The sequence below is a fragment of the Mobula hypostoma genome, chromosome 1, assembly GCF_963921235.1.
Source record: "Mobula hypostoma chromosome 1, sMobHyp1.1, whole genome shotgun sequence".
NCBI lineage: Eukaryota > Metazoa > Chordata > Chondrichthyes > Myliobatiformes > Myliobatidae > Mobula > Mobula hypostoma.
In genome coordinates, this window is record NC_086097.1 from 76,569,726 (window position 1) to 76,584,704 (window position 14,979).

The 14,979-nt window shown below is 40.7% G+C and overlaps 1 protein-coding gene across 2 annotated transcripts in view; it reads right to left on the reverse strand.

The window, feature by feature from the left end:
• The window catches only part of fmn1 (formin 1), a 386,619-nt gene extending 372,341 nt beyond the window's left edge, over window positions 1-14,278 (reverse strand). For both annotated transcript variants that reach the window (XM_063050990.1, XM_063051000.1), the window contains exon 1: window positions 12,889-14,278. In XM_063050990.1, the coding sequence (XP_062907060.1) occupies window positions 12,889-14,218 (1,330 nt within the window). In that variant the 5' untranslated portion in view covers window positions 14,219-14,278. The remainder of the gene's footprint in view (window positions 1-12,888) is intronic.
• Between the last annotated feature and the right edge of the window lie 701 nt (window positions 14,279-14,979).

Consider the following 14,979-nt stretch of genomic DNA (forward strand, 5'->3'; position numbering starts at 1 on the left):
ATTTGGGCATCTTGCAGCGGTCTGCAGAGCGGAACAAAGATGTGGGAGATGCGCTGGAGAACATGAATACCGGAAGTGTGAGGCGGGAGCTAGGCTGAAATATTGCAATTGTGGCGAGGAACACAATGCAGCTTATCGAGGGTGCATTATTAGCAAGAAGGCGTCTGAGATACAACATGTTAAAGTAACTCAAGGGATTAGCTGAGGCAGTGAAATGTTTCGCTGAAAAGGAGAAAGCTATTAAGCAAACAAATACAGGGAATAATAAACCGGTGAACTGTGAGGGCTGAAATATGATAAATAAGGACACACTAATAATGAATATAAAAGACTTCGTACTGTTTATGGTAGATGCAATTAACTGTTCAGTGCAAACAGACAAAAAGAATGGAAAAAATTAAAATTATAGTCAAGTCTGCAGAAAAATATCTTGGTATTACAGGGCTTAGGTAACTAAATCTTAATAAGAGTGAGCTTTTTCCATTAAATATGCAAGCTCCAATTCATAGACAATTACCATTTGAATTAATTACTGATTATTTCACTTATTTGGGTGTCAAAATTACTAAAAAATATAAAGACCTATTTAAAGTTAACTTTCTACCTTTAATTGATCATGTTAAGCAATTGTTTACTAAATGGTCCCCACTGTCCTTATCATTGATTGGTCGAATTAATGCTATTAAAATGACTGTTTTACCTAAATTTCTGTGTTTATTTCAAATGGTACCATTTTTTATCTCTAAATCCTTTTTTGATATTATTGATTATAAAATTTCTTCATATATATGGCAGAATAAAAATCCTAATTGAGTAAGAAATATCTACAGAAATCAAAAAAGGATGGTCGTTTAGCATTGCCGAATTTTAGATTTTATAATTGGGCAATGAAATTCTGATATTTAATGTTTTGGATGCAAGATTGGGATGAAACTCATTGTACACGACGGGTGAACCTGGAGGGTGAGTCTGTGCAGGGGTTCTCATTAGTTTCTATTTTAGGAGCTTCACTCCCCTTTGCATTAACCGAACTGAATAAACAAATAATTAATCTAATAATTAAACATACAATACGAATATAGTTTCAATTTTGCAAATTTTTTGGATTGAACGAATTTATTTTATCTAGTCCTATTATATCTAATTTTTTCTTTCAACCTTCTAGAATTGATCAAGCTTTTTCCTTATGGAAAGCAAGGGGAATAGCATGCTTTCGTGATTTATCCATGGATAATTGTTTCATGTCGTTTGAACAATTATCTAATAAGTAAGTTGCTTAGTTCACATTTTTTAGATATCTGCAGATTAGAAGTTTCTTGAATGGTATTTTACCTAACTTTCCAATATTTCATCCAACTAATATTACAGAAAAAAATTTAGGTTTAAATCCCTATCAGAAGCACTTAATGAACGCAGCAGGCCAGGCAGCATCTCTAGGAGGAGGTACAGTCGACGTTTCAGGCCGAAACCCTTCGTCAGGACTGCTGCGTTCACCAGCAACTTTGATGTGTGTTGCTTGAATTTCCAGCATCTGCAGAATTCCTCGTGTGTGAGAAGCGCTTAATAGCAGTTTTGTATGACTTAATAACAAAAATACATCTAGGTACATCTGATAAAATAAAAAATGAATGGGAAAGAGAACTTCAGGTACCTTTACCTATAGAGAAATGGGAGAACATTCTTCAACTAGTTAATACTTCCTCAATGTGTGCTAGACATACACTGATACAATTTAAAATAGTCCATAGGGCTCATATGTCTAAGGATAAACTCGCTCATTTTTACTGACATATAAATCCTGTGTGTGACAGATGTAATTCTGAGGTGGCCTCTCTGACACCTATATTTTGGTCTTGCCCTCTTTTAGATAAATATTGGAAAGATATTTTTAATATTATTTAAACAGTTTTGCGTATTAAATTAAAACCCCGCCCTATTACTGCAATTTTTGGATTCCCAGGGACAGATGTTGGTCACTTATCCTTTTCAGCTTGCTGTTTGATTGCATTTGTTACACTAATAACTAAAAGATCCATCTTACTTAAATGGAAAGATTCTGATCCTCCTACTAATTTTCAATGGTTTTCTCAAACTATACTATGTTTAAACCTGGAAAAAATTAGGTGTGGTATGGTTGATTCTTCAGTTAAATTTGAAGAAACCTGGAGACCATTTATTCAACATTTTCATATGATGTAAGTTTTCCCTTTCAGAACCCTTTTGTTTATCTATAGAGGAGCGGAGTTAATGACAAATAATGTTCTTACCTGAAGGAATACAGTTCTGTTTTGTTTTTTTTTTAGTTTAGGGGGTTCTTTATAAAATTCTTTTTCATGTTCAATTACTTAGAGATTGGGAGGCTTGAATTATATATTTTACTTGAATTATGTTTGTATATGTTAACCATTATCAATGTTATACCGATTCTCTTTGTATCATCAATATTGTTATGTATATTAATCTGAAACTTAATAAAAAGATTGAAAAAGAAGTAGCTTAGGTGGGAAGCGGTTGAAAAAACGCTGAATGGAGGATCAAATAGATCACAGGCAGGGGAGGCGGGATCTTAATGGCAATATATATTTTGCAATGGAATGCAAGGAGTCTTATCGCAAATGGCCAAGAATTTAAGAAATCTGTATCAGCACCTAAGGAAAAACCTCAGATTCTATGTATACAAGAAACATGGTTGAAACCACAATTAGATTTTGTTTTACAAGGATATACAGCAATTAGGCGGGATAGAAGCAATGGCAATTGGTGGAGGAGTAGCAATATTTATAGCCAGTGGGATGAGATATAATATAGTCAACACAGGGCAGAAGTATGAATCAATAATAATCAAAATGTGGATAGGCAGAGAAAGCTTGGTAATTATAAATCATTATAATCCATGTAAAAGACTAAGCAAAGATACACTAAACAAAGTGGGTGGTAGGATGCAAGGGAAAATAATATGGTGCGAGGATTTCAATGGACACAGTACACTATGGGGATGTAAAAATATGGATGAAAACGGATTAGTGATAGAAGAATTTCTAGATGATGAAAAACTGGTATGTATAAATAATGGAGAAGGTGCGAGATATAATATATCCCAAAACACAGAAACTGCAATAGACTTAACATTTGTAAGTAGAGAATTAGCAAGAATCAGTACTTGGAACATAATAAAACAAACTACAGTAGGAAGTGATCACTATCCCTTACTCACAAGGATTCAGGTTAAAATAGAACAAAATGTAGGATCCAGAGTGTCAAGGTGGAAACTAAATGAGGCAGAGTGGGAGGTATTTCAAAAAAGAAGTGAAGTAAGATGCACAAAGATTTTAGGTGAAAATATGTCAGATATAGAGAAATGAATGATAAATTGGTCACAGCAATTACAAATTCGGCAGAAGAAACAATTCTGAAAAGTAAAGGTAGAGGAAAGAGAAAAAATGTTCCATGGTGGAATTGTGAATGTAGTAGAAGTATAAAAGCAAGAAATAAAGCATTTAAAATGTTAAAAAGACAACATTTGGTAGAAACATTAATACAATATAAAAGAGCACAAGCAGATGTTCAGAAAACAATCAGACAAGCAAAGCGAGCATTTTGAAGACAGTATTGTAACAAAATTGGAACAGCAACTCAACTGTCCAAAATATGGGGCATGATAAAGGAAATGAATGGTATAAGAAGTAATAAAGAGATTCCTGTGCTAAAAAGTGAGGACGAAATAGCAATTAACAATGTAGAAAAAGCAGCAATATTGGCAAAAGCTTTTGTAAATATACATGGCTCGGAGAATTTGATGGTTGAGGCTGGACAGCAAAGGGAGGAGAGGCTTAAGCAAAATTCAGGAATTACGGACAAAAGAGCAATATCAGAAGAAGTGCTGGATACACCTGTTAGCATTTCAGAAATAGAAAGAGCCAATATGAATGCGTGGCCAACTTCTCCTAGGAAGGATCAAGTATTGGGTATAATGCTGAAGCACTTATCAAGAAATGCACGTCTAGTTTTACAGAGACTGTTTAATAAAATATGGGATAGGTAAACTACCAACTGCATGGAAACATTCTGTTATTGTTCCAGTATTAAAACCTGGTAAAGATTCATCAGAACCAACAAATTATAGACCAATTGCACTAACTTCACAGCTAGGTAAACTTATGGAATGAATAATAACTGATAGGCTTACATACTTTCTAGAAAAAAGAAATCTTATTTCTCCCTACCAAAGCAGTTTTCGTAAAAGAAAAACTACAGTAGATTCAATACTTAGCTTGGAATCTGAAATTAGGAAGGCTTAAATAAATAAAGAAATGGTCCTGGCAGTATTTTTTGACAAAGAAAAGACATACGATATGCTCTGGAAAGAGGGAGTGTTAATTAAATTGAAAGAACTAGGGGTGGAAGGAAAATTATATAATTGGGTTCTGGCGCAAACACGAGGAATTCTACAGATGCTGGAAATGCATATTTATTGATCCCGGGGGAAATTGGTTTTCATTACAGTTGCACCATAAATAATTAAATAGTAATATGTAAATTATGCCAGGAAATAAGTCCAGGACCAGCCTATTGGCTCAGAGTGTCTGACCCTCCAAGGGAGGAGTTGTAAAGTTTGTTGGCCACAGGCAGGAATTACTTCCTAAGACGCTCAGTGTTGCATCTCGGTAGAATGAGTCTCTGGCTTAATGTACTCCTGTGCCCACCCAGTACATTATGTAGTGGATGGGAGACATTGACCAAGATGGCATGCAACTTAGACAGCATCCTCTTTTCAGACACCACCGTGAGAGAGTCCAGTTCCATCCCCACAACATCACTGGCCTTACGAATGAGTTTGTTGATTCTGTTGGTGTCTGCTACCCTCAGCACACATCACTGTTCAAGCAACACACTTCAAAGTTGCTGGTGAACGCAGCAGGCCAGGCAGCATCTATTGGAAGAGGTACAGTCGACGTTTCGGGCCGAGACCCTTCTTCAGGACAAACTGAAAGAAGAGCTAGTAAAAATCTCTTACTAGCTCTTCTTTCAGTTAGTCCTGATGAAGGGTCTCGGCCTGAATCATCGACTGTACCTCTTCCTAGAGATGCTGCCAGGCCTGCTGCGTTCACCAGCAACTTTGATGTGTGTTAATTGGGTTCTAGACTGTCTTTTTGGTCGAACAATTCAAGTCAAGGTGGAAACAGAGTACTCCAGGACATATTTGGTTGAAAATGGAACACCACAAGGTAGTGTCTGCAGTCCATTACTATTTTCCATGGTGATAAATGACATATTTGTGCAAGTTGAACATAGTGTGGGGAAATCCTTATATGCAGATGACGAGGCTTTATGGGTGAGGGGAAGAAATTTAATTTATATACAAAGGAAAATGCAAGATGCAATAAACAAAGTGAAGGAGTGGGCAAATAAATGGGGTTTCAAATTGTCTGCAAGTAAGTCGCAAGACATATGCTTCTCAAGAAATCACAAACAAGTTTCCGTGAAATTATACAGGGAATGAACAAAAATTAGAGCAGGTAAAGGTAATTCGGTTCCTTGGTTTGTTATTTAATGAGAAAACTTACATGGAAAATTGAGAAAATTACAAACAAATGTAAAAAAATATATAACTTATTGAGGGGTCTTGCTGGACAGGACCGGGGTGCGAGCAGGATATCGCTATAAAATATTTATCAAGCTTTAATGAGGGCTACATTGGTTTATGGAAGTGTAGCATACATGTCAGCTGCAGAAAGTAATTTAAAAATGCTGGATGATAAGCAAGCCCAGGCCCTCAGGGTATGTAATGGTGCATTCAGAACATCATCTATATCAGCTCGTCAAGTTAAAATGGGGGAAATGCTATTAAGACTTAGAATAATAAAGCCAATGCTAAATTACTGGGTTAACATCATGGGACATAGCTACTCACATCCAGCTAAAGCTATATTAAAAGACTGCTGGGAACATAATAAGTTATAATAGCTTTGGATGGATTGGGGATGCAGCAGCACAAAAATATGGTCTACACAAAATGGAATATAGCCCTACAGTTCCAATATCTGATATTCCTCCATGGCTCTTTACAAAGCAAACAGTAGATAAAAACCTGCAACAACTTTTAAAAAAGAAGTCTAACTATGGAATCAAACAGATAGTACATTTTAGAAATGAACTTGTAGTGTTTACGGATGGATCAAAAGACCCTAGATCTGGCCACACAGTTATTGCAGTCTATATTCCTCAGTACAAAACTAGTATCAGGAAAAGAACATCAAACCATTTATCAGTGTATACAACAGAATTAATGGCAATATTGAGTGCATTATCTTGGATAGAAGAAAATAATATCAAAAAGGCTGTAATCTGTTCAGACAGTTTATCTGCATTAACCTCGATCAAATCAAGAAAATCAGAAAGTAGACAGGATATTTTATTGGAGATTTCATGCAAGTTATATACACTGACCAAAAATGGGGTAGAACTAAGTTTTCTTTGGGTTCCTGCTCATCGTGGAGTGGAGGGTAATGAAAAGGTGGATAGCATAGCTAGACAATCACTCAAATCATCTATTATAGAGGTCTAGATCCCTCTTAGCAAAGCGGAAGTCAGGAGCATTATAAAAACACGTATTGACGAGACATGGCAGAAGCATTGGGATGAGAGTGAAACAGGGAGACAACTGTACAAAATACAGAGGCAAGTCAGATACAAAAGATTGTCAAGTGGATATAGAAAGACAGAAGTGATCATCAGTCGTTTGGGAATTGGACACACTAGTCTTAATTACACATTACACAAAATAGGGAAACATCCAGCTGGGTTGTGTGAATACTGTAATCAACCAGAAACAGTTGAACATGCATTGATAAAATGTAAGAAGTATCAAAAAGAAAGAGTGAAGATGACAGGAGTGCTTAAGATAAACAAAATAACTGATGTGGGTATAGAAGACATTTTAAGTGGGAATACAGGAGAAATAAAGATCCGTATCATGAAGTATCTGAAAGACTCAGGTTTATTATATAGAATATAGGGAATGCAATTCTTTTCCCTTCTCCTGTTTATCCAACGATCCACACTCCAGTCCAGCAGATGGTGGTAATGCACCTTAAAGCTGGTTTGCCAACCGCCATAAAACAACACAAGAAGAAGAAGAAGAAGTGTGGGTTCTGGTTTGTCTTGTCAGTATCCCCTTGGAGCAACCCGCTGGTGGAAGGCTAGAGTAGCCTTGCTGTCTCTAGTCGGAGCAGTCATTGCAGCATGGATTTGGCCGTTTCTGTAGCCAGCCAAGGTTGCTGGCGGCCCCGATACTTGGAGCCACCCTGGATTGAGCTCCCTTCCTGTCCTTGCCTCCGTGGGGTAACTCAGGCCGTCCTTGTCGTTACCCTGCGGTAAGTCAGGCCGTCCTTGCTGTTACCCTGCGGTTGGATCCATCCCTTCCTGTCCTTACCTCCGTTGGGTAAGTCAGGCCGTCTTTGCCGTTATCCTGAGGCAGGACTGTTCTCTTCCCCTCCCCATCTGAATCCCTGACAGTTTCCTCGGCGGTCATCCTAGCCCGGCGTCCAAGGAAGGGGCACGGCCCTGCAAAAGCATCCCAGCCCTGCATCCTAGGAAGGGTCCCGGCCCTGTGCTCTAAGAAGGAGTTCCTCGTCCTGCCCAGGAAATCCTCGAAGAACCCAAGCCTCATCCAGTCCTGTAGCTATGTCATGTCCTCGCCTAGTTCCGGGGTCCGAGCCCCAGTCAAGACCCAGGTTCTGGGTCCTTGTCCAGTCTCTGGCTTGGAGTCCAAACCCAGGCTCCTAGTTCCCAGTTCCTTGTCCTGGTCCCGCTTTCCTAGCCAAAGTCTTAGCCCAAGTCTGTGTTCCTGTCCCAGCTCCTAGTCTGTGTCCAGTCCCGTCCCTAACTCTAGTCCAGTCCAGTTCTCAGTACTTCAGTGTCTGTGTCTTGCATTTGGGACCGCCTTAGGCCCCCATATGACAGAACGAACCAGCCATACATGGACCCAGCAACGCAGACACTATCGTCTAACTCTCGTCATCCTGGGTTCCCTCTTGATTGAATACCCACCCAGGTCGTCCTTAGTCCTGGAGAGCCTACTCGGTCACCTGGAGGCTCTCATGGGGGGCAGGGGGGTGTACTGTCATGTTCCGGTCCGTAAAGTCCACGTTCCGGTACACGGTCCGGTCCATGGACTCCGGGTCTTCCGGCTGTCCCTCGTTTCAGTTGGGCTTAATCAGAGGCACCTGAAGCTCATCTTGGGGCTGGGAATATAAGTGGCCGTCGGATTGAGTGTGGGTGCTGGTTTGTCTTGTCAGTATCCCCTTGGAGCAACCTGCTGGTGGAAGGTTAGAGCAGCCATTTGTGATCTCTAGACCTGGTTGGAGGATCACTGCTTCATGGAGCCTTGTTGTCTCTGGTTGGAGCAGTCATCGTGGTATGAATTTGGCTGTTTCTGTAGCCAGCCAAAGTTGCTGGCTGCTGCGAGACTTGGAGCCACCCCGGACTGAGCTCCCTTCCTGTCCTTGCCTCCATGGGGTGAGTCAGGCTGTCCTTGCTGTTACCCTGTGGTTGGATCTGTACCTTCATGTCCTCACCTCCACTGGGTAAGTCAGGCTGTCCCTTGCCATTACCCTACAGTGGGATCTGTCCATGTCCTTGCCTCCATGGGGTAAGCCAGGCCATCCCTTGCTGTTACCTAAAGTGGGATCTGTCCCTTCATGTCCTCGCCCCCATTGGGTAAGTCAGGCCGTCCCTTGCTGTTACCCTACAGTGGGATCTGTCCCTTCATGTCCTTGCCTCCATGGGGTAAGCCAGGCCATCCCTTGCCGTTAACCTACAGTGGGATCTGTCCCTTCATGTCCTCGCCTCCATGGGGTAAGCCAGGCTGTCTTTGCTATTACCCTGAGGCAGGACTGTTCTCTTCCCCTCCCCATCTGAATCCCTGACAGTTTCCTTGGCGGTTTACCTCGGCAGTCATCCTGGCCTGGCGTCCAAGGAAGGGGCCTGGCCCTGTGCTCTAAGGAGTTCCTCGTCCTGCCCAGGAAAGCCTCGAAGAATTCAAGCCTCGTTCAGTCCTGTAGCCACGTCATGTCTTCACCTAGTACCGGAGTCTGAGCCCAAGTCAAGACCCAGGTTCTGGGTCCTTGTCCAGTCTCTGGCTCGGAGTCCAAACCCAGGCTCCTAGTTCCCAGTTCCTTGTCCTGGTCCCACTTTCCTAGCCAAAGTCCTAGCCCAAGTCTGTGTTCCTGTCCCAGCTCCTAGTCTGTGTCCAGTCCCGTCCCTAACTCTAGTCCAGTCCAGTTCCCAATACTTCAGTGTCTGTGTCTTGCATTTGGGTCCGCTTTTAGCGCCTCCATATGACATCTATAGAAATGTGTCATAGTTTCAGATATCATGCCAAATCTTTGCAAACTTCTAAGTAGAGGCACTGCCGTGCCTTCTTCATAATTACCATATGTGCTGGGCCCAGGACAGGTGTTCTGAAATGATAACACCAAGGAGTTTAAAGTTCCTGACCCTCTCCACCTGATTCCCTGATTAGTACTAGCTTATGGGCCACTGGTTGCTTCCTGCTGAAGTCAGTGACCAGCTCCTTGGTCTTGCCGACATTGAATGAGAGGCTGTTGTTGTGGCACCACTCAGTCAGATTTTCAATCTTCCTCCTATATGCTGATTCATCATCACCTTTCATTCGGCCAAAGACAACGTCAGCAAACTTAAGTATGGCTTTGATGCTGTGCTTAGTCATGTAGTCAGAAGTGTAAGTAAGTAGAGCAGGGAGATAAGAGCACAGCTTTGTGGTGCACCTGTGCTGAGGAAGAATCTTTTTCCCCTCCGGGATCATACACTTCCCTACACTATATTACACCTGCCACTTCATTACCCATTCTCTCAATTTGTCCAAGTCCTTCTGGAGACCCCCTGCTTCCTCGACACCACCTGCCCCTCCACCTGTCTTCAAATCATTTGCAAACTTGATCACAAAATCATTAATTCCATCATCCAAATCATTGACCTATAACATAAAAATAATTGGTCCCAACACAGACCCCTGTAGAACACCACTAGACACTGGCAGCCAACCAGATAAAGCTCCCTTTAGTCCCACTCTTTGCCCACTGTGTCTTCTATCCATGCAAGTATCTTTCCTATTATGTCATGAGCTTTTATCTTGTTAAGCCTCATGTGTGGCAACTTGCCTAAGGCCTTCTGAAAACGCAAGTAAACAACATCCATATACTCTCCTTTGTCTATCCTGCTTGTGTTTCCTCAAAGAGTTCAACAGATTTGTCAGGTAAGTGTGTCCTCTTAAGGCAGGGGTTTCCAAACTTTTCTAACATCCTGGGAAAGGCTTCACTGCTAATATAATGGTCTTTCTGTAGAAGCACTGCTGATGTAATGGTTCTTCTGTAGCAGCAGTGTTTGGGTTATGGCTAGAGAAAATGGGGCTTTGGAATGTGTGCTGTCCAATGAAGGCAGTGTGCCTGAGGCCGAGGTGATCTGGGTCCTTTGTTCGGTGGAAGATGCGGAGAGAAGATGCCTGAAAGGAGAGGTCATAGACACCAGAAAAGAGTGGACTTGGAGTGGGGTCGAGTGTTGACAAAGCCCAGGGAAATTGATGGAGCACCAGCGGAAGGGAAAACCATGTGCTCCAACTAGCGTACATTAGACTGTGTCATTAAAATGGCCCCTTTTTGTTTTACTTTACTAACCCTTTAGTCAAATGAAGAATTATAAAGATAAATCGTTAATTGCTTATGGTGTACTGTCTGTTATTTCATACTGATTTGTAACAGGGTAACACATCGCACAGCATCCACCCAAACAGGGAGTTTTGCACCTCATTCTCGCACGTTTGGTGGGGCCGGGGACTGTCTCCCCTAGACTTACACAGCCAACAGAACCCGAGGGTCACCTTCGCAGGGCTATCATTTGGGATTTTTTTTGTTGGACGCTGTGTGATTGCCCTGAGCATTGAACCAGTGGGTTGTGTGTTTAAGTCTGTGCTGAACTATTGCCCAGTAAAGCGATTTTGATATGTGGGTATGGATGCTGCTAGGGTTGAGCGGTGGTGCGTATCCACAGGGTTACCAGTAAGGAATGCGTGCATGTTGAGTAGGGTAGATATTCATACTCCTGATGAATTGTTCATTCAACTTTTAAGTACTGTTAAAGCTGTAGGCAAAGTTACGATTGTGGGGCAGAGATTTGATAAAATGGCAGGCACAGACCTTATTTTAGTTCAGACTAGCACTGACATAACAGCAGTGGTACTGCCTGGTACGATTAGGGCCCCAGGAGAGGGGGAGCCACGGACTGACTGTACTTTCCAGGAGGAGGAGAGGGTAGGGGAACGAGGCCAAATCGCAAGTCAAGTCTCCCGTAGCTGGGGGCAGAGACATCAAAGACAGGGTTCTCTCATTTCTGCTTAGCGAAGGGAAGGAGTGGTCTGATTTAGAATGTCTAATGAGTCCCCGCCCTCAGCAAAGAGTGAGAATTGAGTTAGTATCCGCATTTACCTCTTTAGCGAATAAATGGAAAAAATGCCCAGGTTCAAAGTCCCAGCTATCTTAGGCTCCACCTATTCTCAGGAACAAAGCTCACACCTAAAGGGGAAGAGGAGTATGAGATTTGGGCAGAGCAGACTTCTCAGTTGTTAGATGAGTGGCAGTGCTCTGATGACGTAAAGCGACAGCGATTGGTTGAAAGTTTGAGAGGGCGGCTGCTGACAAAGTGAGAGCCATAAAGGCACAGAACCCCCTTGCCACTTTTGCGGCCTACATGCAAGCACTAGAAAATGTGTTTGGCACAACGGGAAGCCCCATGGATCTCATGACAGGGTTTCAGAGATAGTCTTCCCTACACTTACACAGCCAACAGAACTTGATAGTTACACTTTTTTTATGCCATAGCCCCCTACCATTAACTAAGGGGTCTGTAGACCTCAAGTTGGAAACCCCTGCATTAAGGAAACCATGCTGACTTTGGCCTATTTTAACATCATAGTCCCAATTTAATTCATAAAATAACAATTTCATGGGGAGGATTTTGCCATAGAATTGATGAAATATCAGCATAAAAAGATAGCAAAAGTTCATTAAATTATAACTACACTAAAATAAATAAACAAGTAATCTAGAGGATAACCTTTAGTGCCTTCATCAAATGCAAATTAGATAATATGTAATAGGCATGAGGTACTTATTTAACTTTTCTCATTTATTCTAATTTTCATCACTTGAATGCCCATCACTAAATCATGATGCCAAATAGTTCCCTTTCAAGGCACTTCATGCTGTGAAGTTTTACCAATTAAAATATATATAAAAACACTACTTTAAAATACAAAGAATGGGAAAGTACATACAATGAAAAGCTAACGTCAGTACAAATACTGGTGTTATACTAACTAACGTCTTAGTGCAACCACAGATTAAGTTACGGATATCTCCAATCTAGAAAGAAGGAGAGCTTTGTTTTCATATGTGAAGCTTTTCCCGTGCAAATATTTATCAGATGCAAGGATTTATCACAAGACATTCATCCCTCAGAATCATGTGCATTCACTTTCAGTAGATGTTCTAATATCCTTAAATCAAACTTCAGAGGGAAGTAGACACTACGCATCAAAATTCCTTCAGAGGGTCAATATATATTTTAATTATAATGTTGATATGGACACATTTTGAAACTGCCAGCAGATGAGTGTTCAAACAAAAAGGTGGCACCAATCAGCTGCTAAGGCTATTCAATGAAAACTGAATACCAAACATGCAGAGTTCTGCAAATCAGCGATTTGCAGACTTTAAGCTTTACTTCACTCCACCCCTGCACAAAGACTTTTCAAGATAATTGTGGCACCAAACAATGATATTTACAAACCAAATTAAAAATATTTTAACCAACCTTGTTCCTCACAGTCTTGTTGCTGGAAATTTTCATTTATGCTCTTGAACTTTGATTCCAAAATCATTTCTTCATTCAATTTATCTTTTATTTCTATTTCCTTTGATGTAGTACAACTGGATGCACATAGCTTTAAGCAATCTTCATTTACAGTTTTATCCACAATTTTTAATGCAGGTAGCGGAAGGATCCTGTGATGAAGCTGAGGGCTAGGCAATTCTGAGGGCAAAGGTGATGGAATAGGAGGTACATAATGTTGTGTATTGTAAGTCGGACAGGAATTGTTAAAAATATTACCAACAGCAGTTAGTAAAGATAAAGAATCACTTTTGTTGCTTCTGTCAAGATGATCACCCATGATAACTTCTTCAACAGTTTCAAGTGGCTTTAGAAACACCTCATCTTTAATTTCTAGTCCTTCCTCCCGTGATAATCTCCTCTGGTCACAAGTCAGAGTTGTTCCATATTCATATACCTTGCTCTTTAACACCCTGTCCCATTCACCTTTCTCATGTATTTGTTCACTCTCAACAACATTCATCAGATTCTTGTTGACATACCCACAGGCCTGTGAATTCGCAATGTTTGGTATTTTTTCCTTAAAAGGTTCATAGTCCCTTTTGCCATTATCTGTATTTTTTTCATGACAAGTACGATAACATTCTATGGCAGTCATTGATGTGAAGTCAACATTGCACCTGCTGACAATTCCATTTTGTATTCCAGTTATCAATGAAGAAGTGTCTTGTTCCTCCGCACAACATTCGTTTGTATTCGTTGCAGATGGACTACAATTTTTGATTCCTTCTGTCCTCGAAATCGTTGAAACATCTTTTTGCACAACAACATCTGCAGCCTGTACTTTGGGAAGCACACAATGTACAGTGTTCTCTTTTGTTAACCCATCGGAGTGATAAATCTTGTGCGTTGAAGGTAAATTTGTCCCAGACAGCAAGTTCCTGACCTTGGAAGGCAAATACTCAGTCTTTTCCTTTCCTTGTAAGAAACTGTCGTGTTGCTGCTGCAGACATTGGATGGTGTCTTCTAGGTCACCCGATAAGCTATCGCTGCCAGTAACCAGATCTTCAGTATTAAATTCACTGTCATGCTCTGGCAAAAAGGTGCAGTCATCCACAAGTAATCCACATGTTCTTGTATCATTCTGAAAGTCCAAGTTGTCTCCTTGTATCTCAGACTCGGGTGTTTTTGTTTCCAATGCCAAGTCAATACTGACCTTGACTGACTGGAGACTTCTGTTTTTGCTATAATTAACTGAGTTAGGAGATTTGCTTACAGAGTCTTTCTTCTGATTTCTTTTACCACCTATCATAATAGGTTCTGAAACTGAAATGGATCTCTTTTTTATATTTTTACTTGAAGGTTCCTCAGAAGTTTCTCTTCTCTTGCCAAGCTTTTTCAGCTTTTTGATTTTAGTTTCAGATTTTTTACAGTCAGAAGACATTGATGACAAATGCTTCACATCAAATGCACTGCAGTTTTCTTCCTGATCATCAGGCTTATTTTCAGACTCTTGAACATCCTGAGGTTTTCCATCTTGATTTCCCATATTCAAAATCAGATGATAAGCTGGCTTTATCATGAACACATCTGCAAATATAGATTGATTTTCAGCAGCACATAAAGGCACAGCAGTGTTAATGTAGTCCGTTGTCTCAGTTTGTTTCTGAATGTACGTAGTGTTATCACAGTACAAGTCTCTCGGTGTTCCCACCCCTGATCCCTCCTTCATTTGATTGCATTCTGTAAAACATTTCACAGAACTATCTAACAATGTACTGCACTTCTGCATAATCCATCTAGCCCCTCCCCCAGGGCAGTAGTAACTGATGAAGCACAGTTCTTTGATAGGTTTGTGTAACTGCTGGATAGTATGAGTGTCTTCCATTATATGCAATGCTCCATCCAATTATTTACTCTATTTAAGTTATACAAGTTTGAAAAGCTCGATTCAAACAAATCGTGTGATTGTTGTGCTCCACTGAAGACTTTATTGTCTTCACTATGTCATAGTCCTGCAGAAATAGAAATATATCAAATTATTTTACTGAAGTTATCACTGTCATCCATCAA